The following is a 23,720-nucleotide window of genomic DNA, read 5'->3' as shown; positions in this document are numbered from 1 at the left end:
AAGACTAGGCGAAGACTCTGGTAAGTCCCATATTATTTTTGCTGTGTCTTATATCAACTTCCCTTTCGACCTGTCTAAGAAATTTCTCTGGGAAGAGAGAATCCGTTCGCGACGCGTCAGCCCCCTTTTACCTGTGTTTTCGCCAGGGCGTCACCCTCGACATTCTTCTGCCATGAGATAGGCTCCCAGTTACGCAAAAAACCTAGTGGCTGAATATCTTTGAAACAAAGCCAAAAGAATGGACTTCTCACATGCGTTGCAAAACGAGCACTGGCAGACAGATATATACCAAACCATATTCGGACTCCATGAACTCCTGAAGATAGACCGACAGTACACAGGCGGGGGATTTTCGGCACCAGCAAATATCCATCCAGTGCGCCGGTCCTTGGAGCAGCCGGCTTATAGATATGGGCGAGTCTGTCAACAATTTGGTGCAAATTTGCAGTATTACGCGGCCCATTAGCCGATGCATCATAGTACCACTTAACCGTTCAAGTTTACTCATTAGATATGATGACGAATGTAAGCGGCAACGGAATCAATATCGCAATTACTTAACTAAATGTATTTTCGTTCTCAGTAAGCTTCTGTCTCAAGGTCGCTCAGCACATACAGTGCCTGTCCCTGCGCCCTTTCACTCATTTATTCACGACAAGCACGGCATACGTGAAAGAGAATGGAGCATCGCCTCGAAGGTTGCCTTGTTTGAGACGACGCACGTACAAGAGCCGGTAGCCGTCCTGAAAACAAAAGCTTTCGTCACAGCGCTGGCTCGGGGATCAGGGAAGGTGGGCGGTCCCTTCCAACGTAAATCCACGATTTACCATATAGACCGGGATACGCCATCGCTGAATAAGACCAGATTTATGTCATCTAGGCGGTACTGGAATAAAAGACACTGCGTGTAGAGGTCTTCATCATTCCACAAGCATGGCAGATCTCACTGTGGCTACAACAATGTCACTGTCTGGACGAGTAGGCTTCGTTACAGGCGGAGGAACAGGAATGTATGCTCCTTTATTCTTGATTATGACTCGCAGTTGATTCTCTGACAGAGGATTTATGATTGCCAAAGCGTTCGCTGCAAATGGAGCCAAGGTATACATCACTGGCCGAAGGCTGAACGTGCTACAGGAAGCGGCGTCGTCAGTCACAGGCGTTCCAGGATCCATTGTCCCGTATGCAACACTCTCCTCGTATATTCATCCAGCCTGATGCTGTTACAGAATGAAGATGGACGTCACAGATGAAGAAAGTGTCAAAGCTGGCGCAAAGTATATCGAATCAACCGACGGCAAGCTCGATATCCTCGTCAACAAGTTCGTCAACGGTGCCCTCAGTTCACCTCATCCACACGCTAACATCGTTCTAGTGCCGGATTTGCTACTTCCCTTCGGGATCCAGACTTCATCTCAAAGAAATACGCTGCAGAAGATCCTTTTGAACCCGAGACAGTACAGAACTGGGCTGATATCTTTGCGCTCAACACAATTGCCCCGTTCTTCGTCGTACGTGCCTTCCAATCCCTTCTCGTCAAAGGAGCGCAGTCCCGCCCCCAAGGCACCTCCAGTGTCATAAACATCAGTAGCGTAGCAGCCGAGGCGAACTCCACAAGTCCTCTGTCCTCTGTATGTGCCATGCTATCCCTTTTAGTCCACGCAAGCTAACCTTGATTTAGCTGGCATACAATTCGACGAAAGCTGCTTTGAATAAGCTTACACTTGTTCTAGCAACAAGCTTTGCTCAGAGAGATATCCCGATTCGTGTGAACGCGCTAGCTCCTGGCGTGTTTGCGTCACAACTGGTTAGCCCCGAAGTTTTAGAGGCGATCAGGACTCGGCCTCTGCCTGGGTTGGTCGCGCCGATTCCGGCGAAGAGGCAGGGAAAGTGAGTAGTATTTACAGTGTTTAGATGAGATTGATCGTTGATTTGTGTTTGCAGTGAAGCTGAAATGGGGATATCGGCGGTCTATTTGGCTGTGTCCGACTATACGAACGGAGCGATTTTGACTGTTGATGGCGGAATATCGCTGGTCAATCCCTAATTGTTAGATTATATTGTTGGGTTATCTGACGTAGATACTTTATGGAATCAAACCTATTTTCCTTTGTACACTTCTTGCAGGGATTGCGGTCACTGGTTGACACAGCGTTGTGCTGGAAGATATCTTGATTAGAGTGAGCGAGGTGCCATAGTTGGGACCTCCCGAGTTCTTTATCAAACAGAGTTGAAAAAAAAAATATGTAGCATACCATTGGCTCTCAGCGGGGACGTACCAAAATTCTGACAACGAAGATTCGAAAACCGAGAAAGTGGAAACCCTTGCGTCTCCTTAAGCTTGCTGATCTCAAAGCGAAACGACACACCTCGAATAACAATTGTATTTCAGACTCGAGAAAAATCACAACTGAAAAATGTCACCTGTCCTCCGCTAAGACAAGGATGGGATATACGCAGCGCAACCAGACCATCAGATATTCACCAATGTAATTCCACCGTCAACCGCCAAGGTTGCTCCGTTCGTATAATCCGACGCCGCCAAGTACACCGCCGTCATCCCCATTTCAGCGTCGCTAGCAAGCCGGATTGAGGTTAACATCGCCCTAAAGTACTCCAGTAATGAAGACACTCACGACCCATGTCTTCCTGCCGGTACAGGAGCCACCATTCCAGGCAGCGCTTCAGTCTTCCAACAACTCCAACAAATCACCAGTCGCCATTTCCGACGCAAATACCCCAGGTTCTATCGTATTCACTCGAATCGGGATATTCCTCCCAGCAAAACTCGTTCTCAGAACGAGGGTGAGCTTGTTCAAAGCGGCTTTCGTTAGGCCATATGCAAGCTAGTAAATAGAATAAGCTAAAGCTTGAAAGGATTTTCGAAGTACGTACAGATAGAAGTGCCCCTGCAACGTTCAATTGTGCTGCTACACTGCTGATGTTGATGACGCTTGAGGTGCCTTGAGGGCGAGAACGCGCTCCTTTGACGAGAAGAGATTGGAAAGCACGTATGACAAAGAATGGGGCGATCGTGTTTAGTGCAAAGATGTCAGCCCAGTTCTGTACGGTTTCGGGGTCAAAAGAATCATTTGCGGCGCGTTTCTTCGCGATGAAGTCTGGGTCGCGAAGGGAAGCTGCAAATCCGGCACTGTGAAGAGTTTAGCGTACGGAGGAGGGAACCAGGGGCATCATAGACCAACTTGTTGACAAGGATATCGAGCTTGCCATCGATTCCTTCGATGTGCTGTGCGCCGGCTTTGACGCTGCTTTCATTTGTCACGTCCATCTGGAGTCTGCATGTGCGTTAACAATGATCATCCTGGAGATGGACGATCACTAACGGGACAATAGATCCTGAGACGCCAGTGACAGACGCGGCGGCTTTCTCCAGCACGTTCAGCCTTCGACCAGTAATATATACCTTGGCTCCGTTCGCAGCGAACGCTTTAGCAATGCTGAATCCTCTATCAAAAAGTCAACAGTGAGTGGTAACCAAAGATCGTAGAGCTTACATGCCAGTCCCTCCACCCGTAATGAGACCTATTCGTCCAGAAAGTGACATCGCCGTAGCCACCTTAAGATCTGTCATGTTAGGGGAATATCGAACAGTTGCGTCCGCACATGGCCTCTTTTATTGCAGCATCCTTTGGTATTATTCAGCGAGAGTGTATCCCGGCGAGAGCAGTAAACAATGGCTTTGGCATTGCCTGCATTCTGCTAGTATCGTCAGCAACTCTGACAAAATTCTCGGGCTCCGCTCTCCCTATCGGCTCTTGAATGCTTGGTATCACATCAGAAGAAGGTTCTTTCATAGTGGTCATTCATACTTTGACGTGGCCCGCTTAGGAAGTGAGCCGAATAGGAACAGATGCCATTTGGTCCTATGGTCTGGATTCTGACAAAACGAGCTACGAACCAAGTTACAGTTAGGACGAGTGCGCGTTCAATATATTGAATCAGTTACCTTCGAGTGACTCAGCTTGGGTTGACCGGAGGCTATAGATGAAACTGCCAGAAAATATTAGCAAATCTTAGCACGTATGATACTTATAAGAGATAAGTAAGTGGCACCTAGCCCGACAATAATGCATCCATTAAGCGACCTCAATATCACAGGATAAGTATGCGTATGGATTCACTTACCTTCTACCGCATCCCCAAGGATCTGTCACGATAAAAAGTCCTGCAACTTGCAATGAACAGATTGTCTTTACTTGTATTTCAGGCTGAGGTAGTCGCCGCTCTCTGGAACCGTGATCATAGCGGGTTGGAAACCGCGGGACAGCGGACCGGATTTGAAATGCAGCTTCAACCGCAACCGTCATCTTTCTATGCTCGTTTCTTCCTCCTCTAACCTCAAAGCTATATTTCTCTGCGAAGAAGAGAGAATTCGTTCGCAATGCGCGAGCCTCTTTTGACCTTCGGTTCTACCAGGATATCACCCTCACCGCTCTCCTACCGAACGATTGTCTTCTAATCATTCATAAGCGTAGTGGATGAGCTTTTTTAGACACAAACAAGGGGCCCTCTTATATGCAACGTATCACACGAGTTTCACTAGCATCGGCATACCGATGGTACAGAGATAGATCAGGGATTCTTGGCACCAGAAAATATACATCTGCTGCATCGGACCCGGGAGCCAGCTTACTGAGATATGGGCTGGTCTGTCAACAGTTTGCCTCGGATTCGTGTCACTATACCGTTGATCGGAGGACGCGTCATGGTACCGCTTACCTGTTCGAAGTTTACTCATGAGATTTGGTGACGAAGGTACGCGGCGACGGAAGCAATGTTGTAATTACTCAACTAAACGTTTGTTCGCAATAGTCTTCCATTTCAAAGTCTCTCATCCCATATGGCGCCTGTCCCTGCACCCCTTCACCGTATTCGTGTGGTTTCTTCGTGACGAGCATGACATACGTGAAAGGGAAACTCTGCCTAGCACGACACGTGTACAAGCGTCAGTAGATATAACGGCCGCCCCGAGAACATGAACTTGCATTACAATGCTGACGGGTATCAGAGAAGGCAGGTAGTCTTGCAACATAAATCCGCCATTTACCGCATACATCGGGATATAGCCTTGCTGAATAACACCAGGCATTTACGAAATCTAGGCGACGACCGCTAGAATAAAAGGCATCACGTCCAGAAGCTACTCTGTATTCCTCAAACATGGCAGAGCTTCATGTGGCTACAGCGATGTCGCTTTCTGGACGAGTAGGCCTTGTTACAGGAGGAGGGACTGGAATGTATGTTCTCTGGAGTTTGGTTCTCGATTACGACTCACCGTCGCCTCTCTGACAGAGGATTTATGATTGCAAAAGCCTTCGCTGCAAACGGGGCGAAAGTATACATCACTGGGCGTAGGCAGGATGTGCTAGAGCAAGCCGCGACATCAGTTACAGGCGTCCCAGGATCTATTATTCCGTAAACAGCCTTTTCTCCCTCGTGGTGTTCATTTCTGATGCCCCTACAGGATCCAGATGGATGCTACTGACGAAGAGAGTGTCAAGGCTGGTGCCAAGCACATTGAAGAAATCGACGGCAAACTTGATATCCTTGTTAACAAGTTCGTCCGCGGTGCCATTGGGTCGCCTCGCCCATGTTCTAACGTCTTTGTAGTGCAGTATTTGCAGGATCCCTTCGCGACCCAGACTTTACCACAAAGAAGCTCGCGGCGACAGATCCATTTGAACCTGAAACCGTCCAAAACTGGGCAGATATGTTTGCACTCAACACGATTGCCCCGTTCTTCGTCGTACGCACTTTCCAAGCGCTCCTCGTCAAAGGAGCTCGGTCCCGCCCCCAGGGCACATCCAGTGTCATCAACATCAGCAGCGCGGCAGCCAAGATGGACTCAACGAGCCCTCTGTCGTCTGTATGAGCTACGTCTTTTCTTTTCAGCTCTACACTAACCTTGGTTTAGATAGCATACAACGTAACGAAGGCTGCTTTGAATAAGCTCACACTTGTTCTGGCAACGAATTTTGCTGGGAGGGATATTCCGATTCGTGTGAACGCGCTGGCTCCGGGCGCGTTTGCGTCACAACTGATCAGTCCTGAGGTTTTGGAAGCGATCAAGACTGAGCCAATGCCTGGGTTAGTCGCGCCGATTCCTGCAAAGAGACAGGGAAAGCAAGTATGGTCAATGTTTGGATGGAATTGAATATTGATTTGAGTTTATAGTGAGGCGGAGATGGGGGTGTCGACAGTCTATTTGGCTGTGTCTGACTATACGAACGGAGCGATTTTGAGCATTGATGGTGGATTATCGCTGGTAAGTCCTTAATTGATTGATCCCTCTAATGTAGAACTATCATGGAATCAGATTCAAGATGACTACTGTGGTACACAAGATCATTCCAGATTGCGTGTCAGGAGACCAAGAAGCAGGTCGATGGTTTTTTTTTTTGCTCAACACAATAATGCGTCAACGAACACGGATTACCGGTTTAATAATCGACAGCTTTTACACGACTAGGAGTTAGGGTTAGGAAGACGTGAGTTTTTCTTGCAGTTCTCTCCTTTGCACCTCAACATATTTTATGGAAAGAGTATATCCACTTCATTACTGTATGCCGTTGCACAAGAAACTTCAACTTTTCGCAAGCCCCCCGTATTTTCAAACCATGACGATGTGCTGGGCACTTTTCTCTCTGTGCGTTTTGGAGTCTTTCGTGTGTCTAGGCTTCAGTTTCTTTCCTTACGACCATTCAAGCTAGAGATTTTTGCCGTACCCTGCATCGTCGCTTACTAGGCAGCCGATCAGCATCTCCACTAACCACCTGAAGATACTAGACTGTCCTCCGTGTAGTGTACCATCGGCTCCTAGTCAGGAACGCGGGAGTCAGGACGTACCAAATTTACAACGGAGATTTAGAAGGGCGGAAAACTTGGTACATTTTTATGTTTGCTTAATAATTGACACTGATACATTTGATCAGACGCAGAAGTGGAGATGGCCATTCGCCTCATGTCTTCCGCGAAGGTCGGAGGAATCGTTGCTTGATGGCACACGTTCATTATCGCTGTCCGGTATAGGGCTCTATGAGTAGAAAGGGCTCAATAATAATGTTGACGATACGATCTCAGGAACACCATTGTATGTTTTTTTCTTTTTAGCAAGGCCCTGCCAAATAGCTCACAGAACCAATTGAAACATATTCATTGTAGCCAGGCACAAATATCGGAGCAGTTAACAGAGCCTCAAGAACGCTCCGCTTCCTGGCGGTTGCAGGAACAATAATGAACACGGTTGGCAGGTATGTTAAGCATTTATTCCGACAAACTTGTTACTGAGCATATGTTCAATACAGATCTCTAGGGAAGTGGTCACTGTCCTTGAGGCCGTAGCTAAATACGGTATAACCTGAAACCCCAGGAAGGATTCTCGGCCTTCCCTTCCAATAGATTTGGAGCAAACTCGTGAACTCCGACTGAGCTTCCTCTAGTCTCTTCCACATCATCAAAATGGAGCCATACCGAAACCTTAGTCCAGTGGAGAAGGACTAGCTTGTCCTATCATGTCGACTCGGCTTAGCTTGTGGATCAACTGCTTGCCAGCATTCATTGAATCATAAGACTGTAGGAGCATCATAAAGCCAGGAACGTATCTTGACTCTGATTTCAAGAACCCTAGTTCTTTCTGAGCATGGCCACATCCTCCATTGCAGTCGCATCGCTCCTGGTAGCCTTGCTGTTTCATTGGTGGTTCAAACGACCATCAGTTAAGCACATCAAAGGACCCCCATCGCCATCTTTCTGGCTAGGTAAGTCATCTATAGATTACCAAGTACAAACCTGAGCTTACCCACAATACTACCAGGCCACCAACGTGTACTTCGCAATCAAGACAATGCAGGTGATCTTGAAACGAAATGGTGCAGGGAGTATGGCACCCTTTATCGTACTGAGGGCGGTCTGGGTGTAAGCAAGCACAGCTACCCCTGTTCATAATCCAAGCTGACATGATGATTCGTAGCAAGACATCTTGGTAGTTTGCGATTCAAAGGCTCTCGAACACATTTTCGATCCCTCATGTCCTTACCCAAAATCAAAGGAAATCATCTTTGTACTGAGTCTCATTGGTGGCAAGGATGGTCTTGCCATTGTTGACGGTGAGTTTTACGTCAGCCTAGCTTTCGCACAAAATTATAATCAGCGTGTTCAGGTGAACCTCACCACCGCCAACGCAAGATTCTGAATCCAGCATTTTCCTCTGCACAGCTTCGGAATTCCAGGGTTATCTTTCAACAATGCAGTGACAAGGTATGTTCGTCTACACAGCAAACAAGCGTGGTGATCTGAGGGATCCTATGATGATTATTGCAGCTTGTGGATTGTATCAAAGAATCTCTGACTGGTGCTGATGACATTGTCGATATACACGATTGGACAAGCAAGGTTTCCTTAGATATTATCGGTCTAGGCAAGTAGAACCCATGATATCCTCTCACTAGTCAGCCTAACATCTGAGTCCACAAGCTTTCTTCCGGTATGATTTTTGTTCGCTCGATGGTCTGGAAACGGAACTAGAGCAAGCAATGAGACATCTTTTGTACGAAGCGCCTTTCCTTTTCATACAATACTCATCATATCTAACATTTAATTTCAGCACGGCCTCGCAAGCTAATCCATCTGCACCAGAGCTTATCCTCGTAACCTTGATACGAATGCTTCCAGATTCAGTACTAGGACTTCTTCGACTGGTCCCGATCCGAGAAATACGTCAGCTCCTCAGTATAGAAAAGGTGGCTAAGAAAACAGCTCGAGAAATCATGGCTAGACATAACGAGGTGCAGACGCCAGAAGGTGATGGAGATATAGTCAATATCCTTGGTCAGTTCACTCTTTTCATTTAATACACCAATTAACATGATTTCATCTTCAGCGGGAGCGCGCTTAGCAGGTAAAATGCAGGATGATGAAATTGAAGCACAGCTAATGTTCGTGAGATCTCTTTACTTGTCCCTCGTGAGGTAATTCTCCCTCATTCCAGGACCTTCGTCACTGCTGGGCATGAGACATCGAGTTCTAGTATAGCGTGGTTACTTTACGAACTCGCCCTGCATCCTGACCATCAGTCCATAATTCGTGCAGAGCTCAAACAATCAAACGACTACGACTCAATGCCATTTTTGAACGCAGCTATCAAAGTGAGCACGGTTAGCTGCATCGGATGTCCACATTCACCTCTAGTGACAGGAGTCTCTTCGTCTGCACCCAAATATGCATTCCTTGATGCGTACTGCTCCTCATGACGACGTCCTGCCTCTCTCCAAAGGGAAGACGCTCGCGGTACCTAAGGGGCAAACATTTGCTTGTTCTGCTTACCTATACAACCGGTATGCTGTTCCCATGTCGTTTTAATCCGTATTCAGCGCCGACCTTTTCTAGTCTTCCGTCTCTCTGGGGAGACGATGCGGAAGAGTGGAACCCGGCTCGATTTTTTGACACGACTCTGTCTGTATCTCGGGGTGTGTATGCTAATCTGTGAGTAAGATCTCGGGTTTTGTGCGTGTTCTCGAGGCTTATTTGACGGGATGCTAGGATGACATTTGGTGGGCTACATCCCAGCGCAGTTTCTTTTTCACTTACATGATCCTCAGGTGCCGGACCTCGTTCATGTATCGGGTAACTAACTGCAGCGATTCCCTTATCCCCTTGCTGATCTCTATTCTGTCTTGCAGGTGGCGATTTGCGTACGTACTACCTCCCTTCACTTATGAACCTCATTTTATTCAAACTGGTTGCAGGATCATGGAAACGCAAACAATCATAGCGAATCTGATTCTACACTTCGAGTTCGGTTTGCCTGAGGGAGGCATTGAGATAATGCAGTTCCCTGGATCGCCGGCTGTTGTGCCTATTGTGAAGGGGAAAGCACATCTAGGATCTCAGCTACCCTTACGGGTGAGAGCTTTAACGTAATGGATGATGCCTGGTCCGAGAGTATGAATTCGTGTAATACATTTCCTCGGCAATCTAGAGACTTCAACCCCAAAAGGACGTTCTCATACTGGTGTGTGCAGATCATCAAGGAGCGCGGCCTGCAACGAGATTCCTTACGCAGATCGATGGGAAAGGGCGATGGTGGTGAGCTGCGGCGGAATCACTGCTCCGAATCAGTGCCGCTATGATCATTCAACTAAATGAGTTTCGCTAGCAGTTGGCTCCTGTTTCAAAGCCTCTTGGCCCTTATGGTGCCTGTGTCTGTCTGCACTCTCTCGCCATATTGTTCGCGTACCAGAGTCTTACGAAGGTCTTCCTATGGTATAGGTGGGGCAGTGTGAATAAGTACCACAATGATTCTTTTTCTCGATGCAACACCGGCACGCGTCCTAGAGCCGACGAATATGACAGCGCCCCCAAGAATAACAGCTTTTGTCACCATGCTGACGGATATCAGGGAAGGCACTTTTGTAGCGTAAATCCACCATTTACGGCAGACACCTGGATACTGCATAAGATCAGGATTTATGTCATCCAGGCATTAACCGCTTAAGATAGAAGGGACTGCAATCCAGAGCATTCCCCAAAGATGGAAGATCTTAACGTGGCTTCATTGATGTCGCTTTCTGGACGAGTCGGCCTTGTTACAGGCGGGAATGTATGCTCCCTGATTCACGATTATGGCTCATGGTTGACTCTCTGATAGAGGACTTATCATTGCGAAAGCCTTCGTTGCAAACGGGGCGAAAGTATACATCGCTGGGCGTAGGTTGGATGTACTAGAGCAAGCCGCGGCATCAATCACGGGCATCTCTGGATCCATTATCCCGTACGTAGCCGTTCTCTCCCCATGGTGTTTGCTTCTGAAGCACCTCCAGGATCCAGATGGATGTTACTGACGAAGAGAGCGTCAAGGCTGGCGCAAAGTATATCGAAGGAATTGACGGAAAGCTCGACATCCTCGTCAACAAGTTCGTCAATGGTACCCTCAGTTCACCTCATCCATATGCTAATGCCTTCGTAGTGCCGGATTTTCAGCTTCCCTTCGTGACCCAGACTTTATCTCGAAGAAATACGCTGCAGAGGATCCATCTGAACCTGAAACAGTACAAAACTGGGCTGATATTTTCGTGCTCAACACAATCGCCCCGTTCTTCGTCGTACGTGCTTTCCAAACCCTTCTCATCAGTGGAGCGCCGACCCGCCCCCAAGGCACCTCCAGTGTCATCAACATCAGTAGTATTGCAGCCAAGCTCAACGGAACAGGGCCTGTGACGTCTGTATGTGCTATATCCTCCCCTTTAGCTCTCTTTGCTAAACTTGATTTAGATCGCATACAATGTAACGAAAGCTGCTTTGGACAAACTCACGCTTGTTTTAGGAACGTCCTTTGCTCAGAAGGATATCCCAATTCGCGTGAACTCGCTGGCTCCTGGCGTGTTCGCTTCGCAGTTGATGACTCCTGAATTTGTGGAAGCGATCAAGACTAAGCCACTACCTGGGCTTATTGCGCCAGCACCCGCAAAGAGATCGGGGACGTGAGTATGTTTAGTGCTCGGATGAAATTGATTGTTGATTTGAGATTGCTAGTGAGGAGGAGATGGGAATGATGGCAATTTATTTGGCAGTGTCGGATTATACGAACGGGGCGATTTTGACGGTTGACGGTGGATTATCGCTGGTCAATCCCTGATTATTCAATTATCTGGTGTGGGCCTATCATAGAATCAGAATGTTCCTAAAGATGACCGACATTTCTAAGTTCTCTCGCCCGATGGTCTACGGCATATCCTCTCCTTTAGCATGGCCTACCAATCCAACCATTTTATTTTCGGCCAGATTCCTGCCGACCTCTGTTACTGCCTCGAGATAAGGACACTGACGAGGAGTTCTCGAATTCGATGGTCGAGAGAGCTAGGATGGCGACCGATGAGGACGCCGGGATCGTTTCCTTGATAATCATCTCAGTCCCAGCCTTGCAGGTTGGCGCTGCCAATATGAACATGCAAATGCAGTTAAGGGTTATGGCCCAACGAGTGGAAGAAGTAGCACGAGATGCAGGTGTGAGTGTGCAGAATCGCACTTCCATGATGAAGATGCAGGTAGTTTTCAAGAATAACTGAAATACCAATTTCCTTCTATGTGAATAGGCTTTTAATTCTCCGTGACCCGCATGTACTCGTAGGAATACGCTTGTACTATAGTAACCTGTGAATGAATCAAGTTCTCATTGAAATTAAAATTCTTTTGAGACCAACCTTCCAATACCTGCTCATTCCCATTTTATTGAATTATTCTTGGGACTTCGAAGTTTAGTGTCACGTCGTTCCCTGCATGCGCTCCTCAGGGCAGGATACGATACGAGTCGTCTTCACGTATCCATAGAATGCATACAGTATTCAGTCATGGAAGCTCACACTATGCACTTCGCCACTCTTGGAGAAGCTATTTTTACAGATCGCGACACGTCGACAGCCTTGAACCAGCGATAGCCTGTCTATTGCCGGGTGTCGTTTCGTATAGGTTGTATCAGGATGAACTTGAACCTAGTACAATATTAGCCGAGGATGTTCGATATCCAATCTGAACTTGAAATGTCTTGAGGCTCGTCATTTTGATATGGGAGAGAAAGAAAATGCATTTGATTCCATGGGGAAAGTTCTGCATCAGATAAATAAAAGTTCAAGGATTGACCAACATTATTCTACCATCAACACTCAAAACTGCCCCGTTCGTATAGTCAGATACTGTCAAATAAATCGCCGTCATCCCCAGCTCCGCATCGCTAGTAAAGTCGAGTCAACATCCAATCTCATCTAAATACTGAACATACTCACGATCCATGTCTCCTCGCAGGCATTGGAGCCACAAACCCAGGTAACGGCTCTGTCTCGATCGTATCCAGAAACTCAGGAGTGGCCATCTCTGACGGAAAGATGCCAGGCTCCATCGCATTCACCTGAATCGGGATGTCTCTCTGAGCAAAGCTCGTCCCCAAAACGAAGGTGAGCTTTTCCAAAGCTGATTTCGTCGGGCCGTATGCCAACTAGTCACGTTAGTTCCGAGTCGAGCCTTGAAGGGAATAGCAGGGTACATACACAGCCTATCGGTACTGCTGAATTTGTCTTTGCTCCCAGACTGCTCATGTTGATGACGCTCGACGTGCCTCGAAGACGGGATTGCGCTCCTTTGATGAGGAGAGATTAGAAGGCATGGACGACGAAGAATGGTGCGATAGTGTTTAGGGCGAAGATATCCATCCAGCCCTGTACCATTTCGGGTTCGAAAGGATCTGACGTCCCGAGCTTCTTCGCAGCAAAGTCTGGATCGCGAGAAGAGGTGCCGAATCCAGCACTGCAAAGAGATTAGCGTATGAAAGAGGGGATCCAAGGATACTATAGACAAACTTGTTGACCAGGATGTCGAGCTTGCCGTCGATTCCTTCAATGAGCTTTGCCCCAGCCCTGACAGCATTTTCGTCTGTCACGTCCATTTGTAGTCCGTTGTATACGTGTTAGCAATCAACATTGTAGAGAAATGGCATCACACACGAGACAATGGATCCTGGGACGCCCGTAACAGAAGCGGCGGCTTTCTCAAGCACACCCAACCTTCGGCCAGTGATATATACCTTGGCTCCGTTGACAGCAAATGCTTTAGCAATCATGAATCCTCTGTCGACAGGTCAATTATCCGTGTGATCAAAATTCCTGAGACTTACAACACCTGTTCCTCCACCTGTAACGAGTCCTACTCGTCCAGACAGTGACATCACAGTAGCCACAATGAGATCTGTCATGTTCGGGGGGATGTTGAATAGCCTCTGCACAGTTGCTTTTATTCACTACAGCACATCTTTTGTCTTATTCAGCAAAACTGCGTATCCCGATTTGTGCAGTATTTGGTGCATTGAAGTTGGAGGAGACGGTCCAGATTCCTTTATGGCCATCAGCATTATGACAAAGGTTCTCATGCTCGGAGCGACAATCCTAGTTATCGTGGCAGGAACTGGTCATGTTTTTCCATAGAAGCTGTAGAGTCTCCTTCGCAAGAAGCCCATGCCAATAGTGACACTGTCAGGATACCTTGGTGCCGTTTAGCTGAGTGTAGCCTGCCGTCTGCTTTCATGACCATTTCCATTTCCTATTGATCTAATCAAGGTAACGTTCCGGACTATGCTCCGCATGCTAGTATGAGTGCGTTCCTCGGCGATCCAGTTCAGACTCCAGGTGAGAAAATGCGGAGGATCGTTGGATCACTCGAGGCTGGAGTATACACATACGTCTGAGGCCACATAAATATGGGATGCATAGAAAAATTGTATGGGGCATACTAGATTATTCGCTCAATGTTTTGCATACCATAACTTTTCCTCTCTCAAAATTAGATGCTGCCTGTTGAAGTCAAAATTGCCGTTGAAGATCATCGCTTTTGTATCCTTGCTCGACACGTTCCTTCAATTAGACATTTTCCATAGCTTCGAAGCTGAATAGAAAAACAAGAGGGTATTGGCGGCAGATGATGGTTGCAGTCAAAGCGTATTTCAAACCCCGACGCAGCGGGCTATCGCGGACCGGCGGCAGTCCAGCCACCTTCCACGGTCCCGCCACCGCTTGCCGCCTACCATCAGTCTCCAGCGCAGTGCGACGGCGACTACTGTGATATAACGGCATACTGAATATTTCCCGTTCCACTTTATCCCAGTCCTACCAGCAGCCTTCCACGCTGATGAAACCGACATACCTCTTCAAAGTCTCTAGGCTCGCTGGTTCCGGATTGCTTCATGGTCTAGCGTATTGAATAGACATCTGAATCACTATTGGTCGCAGTGGCAGGACACCTAAACTCCGGTAAAAAATGTTTAGAATTAACAGAGCACAACTCCCGGAAGAATCGCGTGCGCGAAAAAGGTGAAAAGCGCTGCATCTTTTCCAGATGATTTGATTTGACATCAGAATTAGCTGAAGCATGTATATTGCGGACAGAAACCAAATCTCCAGACGTGGATAGGAATGCTCCCGCCTCCAGATAACCAAGAACGCGTAAACAAAGGACGTAGACTTCGATAGGTCAAGTCAAGTAATAATTCCAACCGGATTTTTTTACTGACCACAGGTTACATCTCTGGTGCGTTCGTCCTATGTAGCTACATCTTCACGTTTGCAGTCAGATCAGGTATGTACTGAGGCTTTAACACGGGTCACTAGCATCCGTTTTCCAACAGAGAAAACTCCGGGCGGCCTTCCCCTTTTTCGTTATTATCACAATGGAGCTCCGCCACGGTCTTGCTCTTGAGAGGGTCAGTCGCTTTCCACTGGTCTTATGGACTGTCATCATGTGAATACGCACTCGGATCAGCTCAAGAAACTCTCACTGCTTTCCTAGCCTGTGTTCGATGATCCACTCCAGTAGCATCTTAAGCGTCGGAAGTTCATTATTGAATCTAAGGATCTGAGATCTTTCTTCCTGGGGTTGCACCGTTCCTTGTAGTCGCGTCGCTTCTGGTAGCTTATCTGCTTCATCGGTGGTTCAAGTGAGTATCAGTCAAGCACGTCAAGGTACCACTATCGCCCTCTCTCTGGCTAGGTGAGCCAATATGCATGTATCCTAGCACAGAGATGAACCCACACCCATCAGGCACGAAGGCGTTCTCCATGACAGGGACAATGCAGATGATCTCGAAACGGAATGGTGCAGTGAATGCGGTATCCTTTTTCGTACTGGACTGTGCTTCACTGTAAGCAAGCTCTGTTCTTCTATTCCGGTCGCGATTCAATCAAAGATTCGAGAGGATGTCTCATAAATCCTAGTATCATGGTATGCTCAGAATCCCAGAAGTCTGTATGAGACTGCGAGTAGATGTGCGTTTCTCTGAAAGTTTGAATTGAAAAACGCATTCTCGCGTGTCGCGTTAGAGAATGTATTTTGAACAACATGCAGCTGACGAGGTGACATCAGGCTCGGGATGGAAATCAGGGCGGGTTATACGGCATCTGGATCTGATAATGGGATATCTATTTTAATCTCTCCAGTCCAGTTTGCTCAAGTATGACGCCCCCCACGCTTGCGTGAACCGGGATTTGTTCATGATAAGTGGGGTCAACTCACTGCCGATGTTTTGTAGAGTATCCAGCCTGCTCCGTGGACATAGGAGAACACTGAGAAGGTGGAAAAGCATCCGAAGGTTTTCAGTGTGGGCCATGGCACTAGACAAGCCTGAATTATTTTCGCCTCAGGCCCCGTATATTGGGATGACCCGAGGTCCTAGGAAGTCCTTACTATTCTGATGGAAACCGGTAATGAACGTTATTCTGAGGTTTTGATATCTTACAAAAGGCTTCTGACTTGGTACAACTTCTCCTACTGTATAAAATCTATTGAAAGTTGTGAAGGGAATTTTCACGTGGGGCGTATCCGGCATATCGCCTTTCCGAGGCCATCCATAATGTGTTTGACAGTTGTAATGATAACGGTAGAAAAGCCTCTACATTCATTGAGCGATTCTTCATACAACTCATAAAGTAAGGCTTACGACTCTATAGAAACCCCGCATGGGTCAAGCAATAGATTACAATACTTAATGCTCCTCGTGAAAAGATGATAGGAATGACGGACTTGGAATAGTGTGGTTTTAAAAATGAACATGAATCAAAATGCGAATGTCGTCATAGGTTCAGGCCCCGGGAAGCTCCCACCAAGGGGTGTCCGAAAATTAGCATATTTGAGGACCAAAATTTGAGCCCCTTGTCTGCAGTTAGCATAATTTAGGACATTTCGTGGCGATGGTACATGCCAACAAGGCCTGTAATTGGCGGTGTGTGTACAGTTTGGGCGATAGACTAGTGGAATCTGGCAGAAATGTCGCCCAATTGCCACCTAGAAACCAAAATAGTGCCGACAACGATGCTAAAGCGAAATTTTGGTGTAGCGGCGCCTTCGTCCCGCCCGGACCGTCCCCCCAAAATCGGTGATTTTATCGGACACACCTTGGCGGGGACTTCCCGGGGCCTATAGGTTCATAGCAAGTTGTCAAGGAAGGTTTACGAGAAGACCGCTACATCTCACACATTCGCTGGAGCTGAAACTTGCGCCTTCGTTGTTGGTGTCAAAAGGCTTCCTTGAACATTTTCGCTGTTTGCTCAGTTATAGATCTCCCACCCCCGTTCCGATGAGAACTGAGTAATATAGAGCATATGCTCCAAAGCCGATGTTTGCATAAGTCTTTCTGGACGAGGAGTAATATATAAGTTCAACTTCTTGGGCTTTCAGATTTTGGTATTCAAGGATATCCTATACGATGACAATGTCTCTTTCCCTTGCAAATGCATGCACACACAGGTCTCCATAGCCTAACATCGGGGATGCTCGAACCGTGGCCTTCCACCATATCAGTTCTAGCTCAGTATGCTCTTTTTGTCCGTATTATTTTACCGACTCGGAACTTACGTTTCCATAATTTCTTTAGGGTGTTTACTGTAGTTATGTCGGGCCTCGTAACGTCACAGACAGACAACAGAAATCGAAGCAGACTACTGGAGACATAATCCGATCTTTCGTACACCAATTCGACACCTACCAACTTGCCGTCTGTCTCGGATCCCTGCACTCGAAGATCTTTGCATGAAGGAGGCCGAGCATAGAGGATATGCCCTCGATGCACTCAGGCCCTACCTAGTGACCTGGACTCAACATTACTGCCTCTGCATACCATCATCTCGACGATGTCAACGGTGAAAGTATACATTGCCTTCTACACCGCGTTTGCAATATACTTCGACGACGTCTATCCTGATGACCCCGACGCCCTGGTCGGAGTTCCTATTTTTACCAAAGTGAATATCGATGTCTACATGTCTGCTAGTGAAATTCCATTAATTTCTTCCACACAGCACTTTGCATCCTCAGAGAAGCAGCCAAACAAGATGCTAGATGACTTTGCGAACATCCTGGCAGAAGCCTCCCAGCTGTTTGGCGAAGTGACTGCTGATTTCATCGTCCAGGCGGTCCTCCGGTTCATGACTGCATTGATTTTGGAGACACGAAGTATATCTGAGCCGGTGAGTAATTCTCACAGGCAATTGGGTCACTTACTCATCAAAGGCGGCAGACGCACAAAGTTGACAAATACGCAGCATTTCTTCGAGAGCTAAGCGGAATTGCGGAAGCTTACGCCGTGTTCATTTTCCCCACCAAGATGCCAGTATTCCGTATACATCCAAGCTCTCCCTCTCCTCCGTGAAGTCATCTGCTTCATAAACGACGTCACCTCGTTCTACAAGGAGGAGCTTGACAGTGACAACCACAATCTGATATCGATATTAGCTGAAGCCCACGGCGAGCCAAAGACGAAGACTCTTTGCTACGTGATGGAGAAGTGCATAGGAGGCACACGAGAGGGCGCTTGCTTAGTCTTATCGCCACACAAAGAAGCGCACTGAGATGTACAAGGAGTTTGTAAAAGGGTACTTAGCGTATCATTTGGGTGCAAAGAGATACAGACTCAATGAGCTGAACATGTAGCCTGTCGATCGTGATCTGGGATATAAATATTCGATTTTTGTGTAGACGAGACCCGGGAGACTCGACAGGCAAATAATTAAATGAGCATTAAGGCTCGTGAAGCTCCAGTGCATGGCGACGAAGTCAGCCGAGCACGGGTTTAAGGTTCACTGGTGTGACGATAACAGCTCAGATTAATATCACATCTACTCCAGTATTGAAGGTACTCACATTAGTATTCTGCTTTTGTGCTTCTCCACTGACCGTCGCATCAACGAGACATCCATCAATGCTGTGCATCAGTTCGCCGTGGAGGTTGTCCACACATACATATATGACTTTGCAGATGCAGGGAAACTGAATCAAGCGAGAGTGAGGATGGCTTGGCCTCAGCCTCGCATGCACAGCGTGCCATTATTGTAAGCCAACACATTTTCCCAGGGACTCAGGCGCAATCCTCAAAGGAAAAAGGGAAGTTTATTCGAAGACATATCGCGGCTAGCGTCGCCAGGGGTCCTCCAAGGGAGTGGCCAGTCGTAACTATATTCTTCAGATCCGGGTGCAGGAATAACTGTTTCTTGAACTTGCTTCATCACTGATATAATTTGTACCGCCACCTGCAAGAACATAAGATGGCGCCCTGGAACACAAGATCAAGCTGAACGTACCCAACAAGGAACCCGTTATGTACCCGCACACCGTCTACCAGCGGTAATCCTTGTCGTAAACTCAAAGGCAACTTGAACTCACTTGAAGATTCGACATCAGGCGTAATTAATGGGACGAGACCGATTGCCGAGTCAACCAGGACGTCAATGATGAATGCACTGTCATTCTGTTAAATCCTCAGTCCATCGATCTCTATCGACAGGATCGACCTTCTACGGAGAGCAAACACCAATTCTGTCCTGTCGTGAGCAGGTCTTGGATATCTGGGATATCTTTAGAGCCACTAGAAATTGCTCAATATAATTCCTCGAACCTCCATTACGAGGTTATAGCTGTTTGACCTTAGACAAAAGGGCGTAAAGGCCAACGATGCATATTTGAAGTAAAATATGAGATTTTGGAGGATATCTGAGCAGTCCGACGCGTCAATGAAGGAATAAAAGACGAGAAAAGGCATCAGATACCAGGATAAATACCATGGAGGTCCTTGATGAACATGGTACGGGGCGAAGGTCGTCGTTGACCCGCGGTCAGGTGAAGAGAGCGAAAGGAGGAAATGGGCGTAAAAGATGATGCAATGCTATATCCATTCTAAGGTAAAGTACTGGTCCAAAACCCGATTTGCCGAGATCCCGTATGTGGCTTACCGTTTCCTTCAAGTTGCCTTCAAGCTCCACTCAGAACTAACTTGGCTTACGAGTTGGCATACGGTCCAACCAAAGCAGCCTTGGAAACGCTCACCCTCGTTCTGGGGACGAGATTTGCTGCGAGAGGTATTCCGATTCGGGTGAACGCGTTGGAGTTTGGCATGTTTCCGTCGCAGATGAGTACTGAGCCTGAATTTGTGGAAATGGTCAAGACAGAGCCATTTCCTGGGTCTATAGCGCCAGTACCTGCGAGGAGACATGGGACGTGAGTATCCCCAGTACATGGGTAGGATTGAGTACTGATATGGCTCGCGTGCGAAGTGGGCCGTCATTGTAGGCCGACACATTTTTCCAGCGACCCAAGCGGATCTTGCGTCAGCTAGCAGGCCCATTATCCCCCCAAAGCGCGCAGCCGACGCCAACGTGGAGTCCTCGAATGCGTTGGTCGAAAAAGCCAGGATGGTGCCCGATGAGGACGCCGGGATCGTTTCCTTGACAATCATCTCGGTCCCAGCCTTACAGGTTGGCGCCGTGAATATGAACATGCAGGTGCAGTTAAGGGCTATTGCCCAACGAGTGGAAGAAGTAGCGCGAGATGCCGGTGTGGGTGTGCAGAATCGCACTTCCATGATGAAGATGCAGGTGGTCTTCAAGAATAACTGAAGTACCGATTTCCATTCTCTGTACGAACAGGCTTCTAGTTCTCCGGTAGTCGACATGTTCTTGTAGGAATACGCTTGTACTATAGTAATCTGTGAATGAATCAAGTTCTTATTGGAATCAAAATTCTTTTGAAATTAACCTTCCGGTACGAGCTTGTTCCTGCTGCATTGATTGACTTGCCCGTTGGGGCTCCGAAGCTTAGCACCACGTCTTTCCCTCGCCCCTCCTTAGAGTGGGACATTATGCGAATATCCAGAGAATAGATACGACGTTCCAGCCTTGAAAGCCCAAACTATACACTCCTACCATTTGGAGAGGCCATGTTCACAAATAGCAATTTGAGCTCATGAAGAGATCTACATTAGATGGCCAAATAATCAAGGAATGACCAATGCCAATCCACCATCAACCCTCAACACCGCTCCGTTCGTATAATCGGACACAGCCAGATAGACTGCCGTCATCCCCATTTCCGCATCACTAGTAAAAACTCGAATCAATATTCGATCTCGACCAAACACTGAACGTACTTACCTCCCTAGCCTCTTCGCCGGTATCGTCTTAACCAGACCAGGAACTGACTTCTCCAAAAACTCATCATTCAGCTGCTCAGACATAAACGCGCCAGGAGCCAGCACGTTTACCCGAATCGGGATACCTCTCGCAGCAAAACTCGTTGCCAGAACAAGTGTGAGCTTGTCCAAGGCGGCTTTCGTCGGCCCGTATGCAATCTAAATCAAGTTGGTTCAAACAAGATGGAGAGAATGACAAGCCTATGGTACATACAGATGCCACGGAGCTTGTCATGTTCATCTTTACGGACACGCTACTGATGTTGATGACGCTTGAAGTGCTATGGGGGCGGGACTGTGCTCCTTTGACGAGGAGTGATTGGAAGGCGCGTATCACGAAGAACGGGGCAATCGCGTTAAGCGCGAAGATATCAGCCCAGTTCTGTACTGTTTCGAGTTCCAAAGGATCCTCTGTGGCATATCGTGCGATCAAGTCTGGATCACGGGACCCATGTGCATCCGGCGCTAGGAAGGCATCAGTATATGAGCGAGAGGAGTGGAGGTAACCACACACGAACTTGTTGACGAGGATATTGAGCTTGCCATCGATTTCTTCGATATGCTTTGCGCCAGCCTTGATGCTTTCCTCATCTGTCACGTCCATCTGGAGTCTGTAGGCGTGTCATGGAGGGATATCACGAGTTGGAAGCTGCCGCTTACGGGACAAGAGATCCTGGAATGCCTGTGACAGACGCAGCGGCTTCCTCCAAAACGTTCAGCCTTCGCCCAGTGATATATACCTTTGCTCCATTCGCAGCGAAGGCTTTGGCGATGATAAATCCTCTGCGAAAGGTTAGCCATAAGCCATAAACGAGAGTTCTAATGCTTACATCCCTGTTCCTCCACCTGTAACAAGGCCTACTCGTCCAGACAACGACATCACCGTAGCCATATTGAGATCCATGTTGGTGGAATACTGGGTAGCCTTTGGACATGATCCTTTTTATTACAGCAGTAGCTCTGCATCCCTGGCCCCAACGATGGTCGCATACTTCGGCCTCGGCATTACAAAATCTGTCATCCTTCTCCCCCAAACCGCCACAGAAGCTAGATCTCACGGCCGGCGCCCATCGTGCTGAATCTTAGAACATGGCAGGCTTGAACGGGAACCGGGTGCATTCTCATTGATTTTACGGCGAGCTAAGCGTCCTAATTCCTTGGGCTCTGTTTTCGCCTTTGTGCTGCTCGTTAAAGTCAAAATTGCGGTTGAAGATCGTCATTTTTGCATCCTTGCTCGACAGCGAGCTTATGGTGCCATAGCTTCGAGGCTAAATAGAAACAAAAGAGTGCATCGGCACTGAGAGATGATGGTTGCAGTTAAAGCGTTTTTCAAACCCCGACACCGGTTCCGGGCCGGCGAGCCCCCACTGTCCCGCTGCTGCTTGCCGCCTACTACTACTACCACCAGTCTCCAGCGCAGGCGACGACAGCCTGAATGTTTTCTTTTCATTTGTCCCCAGTATCCCTAGTCCTCTCAGCAACTTTACACATCGACTAGACTGGAATACTTCCTTGAAGTCTCGCTGGTGCTAGATTGCTTCTTGGTCTAGTGTAATCGAATAGGCATCTGGATTCTGGATGACTACTGGGTGAAATCCTCAATTGTTGACGTGTCGCACTGCTTTACGTCCAGTTATTCGGTTTGAGAAGAGTCCAAGTACGAATTAGAAACTTTCATCTCCACGCCCAGGTTTTTATTGGATATCTGCTTTCGAATTGCAACCTCGAGGTAATGGCCTAACGAAGCTGATTGAGAGGTATCACAGCGAGCGATGTACTTACTGATTCCTTTGTTGAGGTTGCGCTTGCACTCATACGCGTTTCAGTTTACTACCACTTATCACAGATCTCTGGTGTGCTATCTGCTGTTGATGCCCTTCCTCGTCTCTGCGTAATTGTGTCTTCAAGTTCGCAGCCAGATCGGGCATGTACTAAAGCTTTGACACGATGGATCACCGGTCCGTTTTCCAAGAGAACAAAGTTCGGGCGGCCTTCCCTTTTTTTATCATTATCACAATGGAGCTTCGCTATGGTTTTGCTCTTGTGAAGGTCAGTTGCGTTCGGCTTGTCTTACAGACTGTTATCGTGCACTCGGCTCTGCTCAGAAACTCTTACTGCTTTCCGTAGTCGCGCTGGTAGCCTATTTGCTTTATCTGCGATCCAAGCGACCGTCAGTCAAGCACATCGAGGTACTACCATCACTCACTTTCTGGCTAGGTAAGCCAACGTGTGTATATCTCAGAGATAAACTCACAACATCTCTCCGGGCATGAACGGTCCACTACGATCAGGACAATGCAGATGATCTCGAAACTAAAGTGGTGCAGCGAATGCAGGCACCCTTTTTCCTCTTGGGGGTGATTTGGCGCTTTTGCATTGAGAGAAGTCTCCTCAGTCCGGTTTGTTCAAGTATGACGCCTCCCACGCGTGAATAAACCAGGATTTTATTCATTATAAATGGAGCCAACTCCCGATGTTTAGTAGAGATCTAAGAGCTTCGCGGAGAATCAGATGTTGAAATGAAGAGTAAGATGATCGAAAAGCGTCCAAAGGTTCGGTGCGGTCCATGGCACTAGAGGTGCCCGAATTCTTTTCTCCTTAGGCCCCGTGTACTGGAAAGACCCGAGGTCCTAGGAAGCCCCTACTATTCTGATGGGAACCAGAAATGGACCGGTTATCTTTGCGGTTTTGAAATCTTATAACTTAAGGC

At 47.6% G+C, this 23,720-nt stretch overlaps 11 protein-coding genes across 11 annotated transcripts; 5 read left to right on the top strand and 6 right to left on the bottom strand.

The window, feature by feature from the left end:
* Window positions 1-933: 933 nt before the first annotated feature.
* Window positions 934-2,047, top strand: EV420DRAFT_1648006 (short-chain dehydrogenase; the record flags this gene model as incomplete). The annotated part of the gene is made up of 6 exons (XM_060478104.1): window positions 934-1,010; window positions 1,059-1,181; window positions 1,230-1,322; window positions 1,376-1,631; window positions 1,682-1,890; window positions 1,945-2,047. 6 exons carry the CDS (start codon window positions 934-936, stop codon window positions 2,045-2,047), a joined length of 861 nt encoding a protein of 286 aa, XP_060325926.1.
* A 637-nt stretch (window positions 2,048-2,684) lies between these two features.
* Window positions 2,685-3,592, bottom strand: EV420DRAFT_1648005 (uncharacterized protein; the record flags this gene model as incomplete). The annotated part of the gene is made up of 5 exons (XM_060478103.1): window positions 2,685-2,846; window positions 2,896-3,151; window positions 3,204-3,296; window positions 3,345-3,467; window positions 3,516-3,592. The coding sequence occupies 5 exons, from the start codon at window positions 3,590-3,592 to the stop codon at window positions 2,685-2,687; spliced, it is 711 nt and encodes a 236-aa protein (XP_060325925.1).
* Window positions 3,593-5,000: 1,408 nt separating this feature from the next.
* EV420DRAFT_896729 (uncharacterized protein) lies at window positions 5,001-6,980 on the top strand. Its single transcript, XM_060483918.1, has 9 exons — window positions 5,001-5,258; window positions 5,314-5,436; window positions 5,486-5,578; window positions 5,632-5,887; window positions 5,936-6,144; window positions 6,196-6,286; window positions 6,338-6,509; window positions 6,563-6,905; window positions 6,954-6,980. Exons 1-7 carry the CDS (start codon window positions 5,182-5,184, stop codon window positions 6,488-6,490), a joined length of 1,002 nt encoding a protein of 333 aa, XP_060325924.1. The 5' UTR covers window positions 5,001-5,181; the 3' UTR covers window positions 6,491-6,509; window positions 6,563-6,905; window positions 6,954-6,980.
* Window positions 6,981-7,599: 619 nt separating this feature from the next.
* Window positions 7,600-10,059, top strand: EV420DRAFT_896720 (cytochrome P450). The gene is made up of 16 exons (XM_060483917.1): window positions 7,600-7,778; window positions 7,835-7,935; window positions 7,991-8,126; window positions 8,180-8,277; window positions 8,341-8,437; window positions 8,494-8,566; window positions 8,624-8,847; window positions 8,900-8,954; window positions 9,008-9,045; window positions 9,109-9,164; window positions 9,214-9,353; window positions 9,406-9,501; window positions 9,559-9,569; window positions 9,618-9,642; window positions 9,699-9,710; window positions 9,765-10,059. The coding sequence occupies exons 1-16, from the start codon at window positions 7,661-7,663 to the stop codon at window positions 9,937-9,939; spliced, it is 1,455 nt and encodes a 484-aa protein (XP_060325923.1). The 5' UTR covers window positions 7,600-7,660; the 3' UTR covers window positions 9,940-10,059.
* Window positions 10,060-10,667: 608 nt separating this feature from the next.
* Window positions 10,668-11,653, top strand: EV420DRAFT_1276400 (short-chain dehydrogenase; the record flags this gene model as incomplete). Its single annotated transcript, XM_060467958.1, has 5 exons — window positions 10,668-10,789; window positions 10,839-10,931; window positions 10,985-11,231; window positions 11,290-11,498; window positions 11,551-11,653. Coding segments are annotated over 5 exons (774 nt in total), but the record flags the coding sequence as incomplete, so codon positions are not given.
* Window positions 11,654-11,719: 66 nt separating this feature from the next.
* On the bottom strand, window positions 11,720-12,082 carry EV420DRAFT_896633 (uncharacterized protein). The gene has a single exon (XM_060483916.1). The coding sequence runs from the start codon at window positions 12,047-12,049 to the stop codon at window positions 11,786-11,788; it is 264 nt and encodes an 87-aa protein (XP_060325921.1). The 5' UTR covers window positions 12,050-12,082; the 3' UTR covers window positions 11,720-11,785.
* Window positions 12,083-12,579: 497 nt separating this feature from the next.
* On the bottom strand, window positions 12,580-13,285 carry EV420DRAFT_896602 (uncharacterized protein). Its single transcript, XM_060483915.1, has 3 exons — window positions 13,059-13,285; window positions 12,798-13,006; window positions 12,580-12,745 (listed from the first exon to the last, which is right to left on the bottom strand). The coding sequence occupies exons 1-3, from the start codon at window positions 13,104-13,106 to the stop codon at window positions 12,643-12,645; spliced, it is 360 nt and encodes a 119-aa protein (XP_060325920.1). The 5' UTR covers window positions 13,107-13,285; the 3' UTR covers window positions 12,580-12,642.
* EV420DRAFT_1648002 (uncharacterized protein) lies at window positions 13,164-14,745 on the bottom strand (the record flags this gene model as incomplete). Its single annotated transcript, XM_060478102.1, has 5 exons — window positions 13,164-13,314; window positions 13,368-13,440; window positions 13,510-13,634; window positions 13,682-13,710; window positions 14,704-14,745. The coding sequence occupies 5 exons, from the start codon at window positions 14,743-14,745 to the stop codon at window positions 13,164-13,166; spliced, it is 420 nt and encodes a 139-aa protein (XP_060325919.1).
* Window positions 14,746-17,144: 2,399 nt separating this feature from the next.
* EV420DRAFT_1570129 (uncharacterized protein) lies at window positions 17,145-18,226 on the top strand. Its single transcript, XM_060474245.1, has 5 exons — window positions 17,145-17,175; window positions 17,230-17,332; window positions 17,359-17,406; window positions 17,440-17,549; window positions 17,698-18,226. The coding sequence occupies exons 2-5, from the start codon at window positions 17,322-17,324 to the stop codon at window positions 18,108-18,110; spliced, it is 582 nt and encodes a 193-aa protein (XP_060325918.1). The 5' UTR covers window positions 17,145-17,175; window positions 17,230-17,321; the 3' UTR covers window positions 18,111-18,226.
* Window positions 18,227-19,663: 1,437 nt separating this feature from the next.
* EV420DRAFT_896566 (uncharacterized protein) lies at window positions 19,664-20,930 on the bottom strand. The gene is made up of 2 exons (XM_060483914.1): window positions 20,578-20,930; window positions 19,664-20,527 (listed from the first exon to the last, which is right to left on the bottom strand). The coding sequence occupies exons 1-2, from the start codon at window positions 20,677-20,679 to the stop codon at window positions 19,784-19,786; spliced, it is 846 nt and encodes a 281-aa protein (XP_060325917.1). The 5' UTR covers window positions 20,680-20,930; the 3' UTR covers window positions 19,664-19,783.
* On the bottom strand, window positions 20,816-21,914 carry EV420DRAFT_1647999 (short-chain dehydrogenase; the record flags this gene model as incomplete). The annotated part of the gene is made up of 5 exons (XM_060478101.1): window positions 20,816-20,918; window positions 20,973-21,169; window positions 21,225-21,621; window positions 21,671-21,793; window positions 21,841-21,914. 5 exons carry the CDS (start codon window positions 21,912-21,914, stop codon window positions 20,816-20,818), a joined length of 894 nt encoding a protein of 297 aa, XP_060325916.1.
* Window positions 21,915-23,720: the final 1,806 nt, after the last annotated feature.

The sequence above is a fragment of the Desarmillaria tabescens genome (genome assembly GCF_030435595.1).
Source record: "Desarmillaria tabescens strain CCBAS 213 chromosome Unknown EV420scaffold_46, whole genome shotgun sequence".
NCBI lineage: Eukaryota > Fungi > Basidiomycota > Agaricomycetes > Agaricales > Physalacriaceae > Desarmillaria > Desarmillaria tabescens.
Note: the sequence above shows the minus strand (reverse complement) of the source record. Positions and strands in the feature narration are given on the sequence as shown.

Excerpts from the sequence above, each read along its gene's own strand:
- EV420DRAFT_896602 (XM_060483915.1), bottom strand. The coding sequence starts at position 13,106 with ATGAGCAGTCTGGGAGCAAAGACAAATTCAGCAGTACCGATAGGCTGT. Across the intron at positions 13,007-13,058 it reads CAGCAGTACCGATAGGCTGT|TTGGCATACGGCCCGACGAA; the intron begins GTATGTACCCTG and ends TAACGTGACTAG. Across the intron at positions 12,746-12,797 it reads CCTGCGAGGAGACATGGATC|CGATGCGGAGCTGGGGATGA; the intron begins GTGAGTATGTTC and ends CGACTTTACTAG.
- EV420DRAFT_1570129 (XM_060474245.1), top strand. Across the intron at positions 17,407-17,439 it reads TTTACCGACTCGGAACTTAC|TTATGTCGGGCCTCGTAACG; the intron begins GTTTCCATAATT and ends TGTTTACTGTAG. Across the intron at positions 17,550-17,697 it reads CACCTACCAACTTGCCGTCT|TATACATTGCCTTCTACACC; the intron begins GTCTCGGATCCC and ends CAACGGTGAAAG.
- EV420DRAFT_896566 (XM_060483914.1), bottom strand. The coding sequence starts at position 20,679 with ATGTCCCACTCTAAGGAGGGGCGAGGGAAAGACGTGGTGCTAAGCTTC. Across the intron at positions 20,528-20,577 it reads GAACAAGCTCGTACCGGAAG|ATTACTATAGTACAAGCGTA; the intron begins GTTAATTTCAAA and ends ATTCATTCACAG.
- EV420DRAFT_896729 (XM_060483918.1), top strand. The coding sequence starts at position 5,182 with ATGGCAGAGCTTCATGTGGCTACAGCGATGTCGCTTTCTGGACGAGTA. Across the intron at positions 5,579-5,631 it reads CTTGATATCCTTGTTAACAA|TGCAGTATTTGCAGGATCCC; the intron begins GTTCGTCCGCGG and ends ACGTCTTTGTAG. Across the intron at positions 6,287-6,337 it reads TTGATGGTGGATTATCGCTG|ATTCAAGATGACTACTGTGG; the intron begins GTAAGTCCTTAA and ends TCATGGAATCAG.
- EV420DRAFT_896633 (XM_060483916.1), bottom strand. The coding sequence starts at position 12,049 with ATGGAAGTGCGATTCTGCACACTCACACCTGCATCTCGTGCTACTTCT.
- EV420DRAFT_896720 (XM_060483917.1), top strand. The coding sequence starts at position 7,661 with ATGGCCACATCCTCCATTGCAGTCGCATCGCTCCTGGTAGCCTTGCTG. Across the intron at positions 7,779-7,834 it reads ATCGCCATCTTTCTGGCTAG|GCCACCAACGTGTACTTCGC; the intron begins GTAAGTCATCTA and ends CAATACTACCAG. Across the intron at positions 8,955-9,007 it reads GAAATTGAAGCACAGCTAAT|GACCTTCGTCACTGCTGGGC; the intron begins GTTCGTGAGATC and ends CCCTCATTCCAG.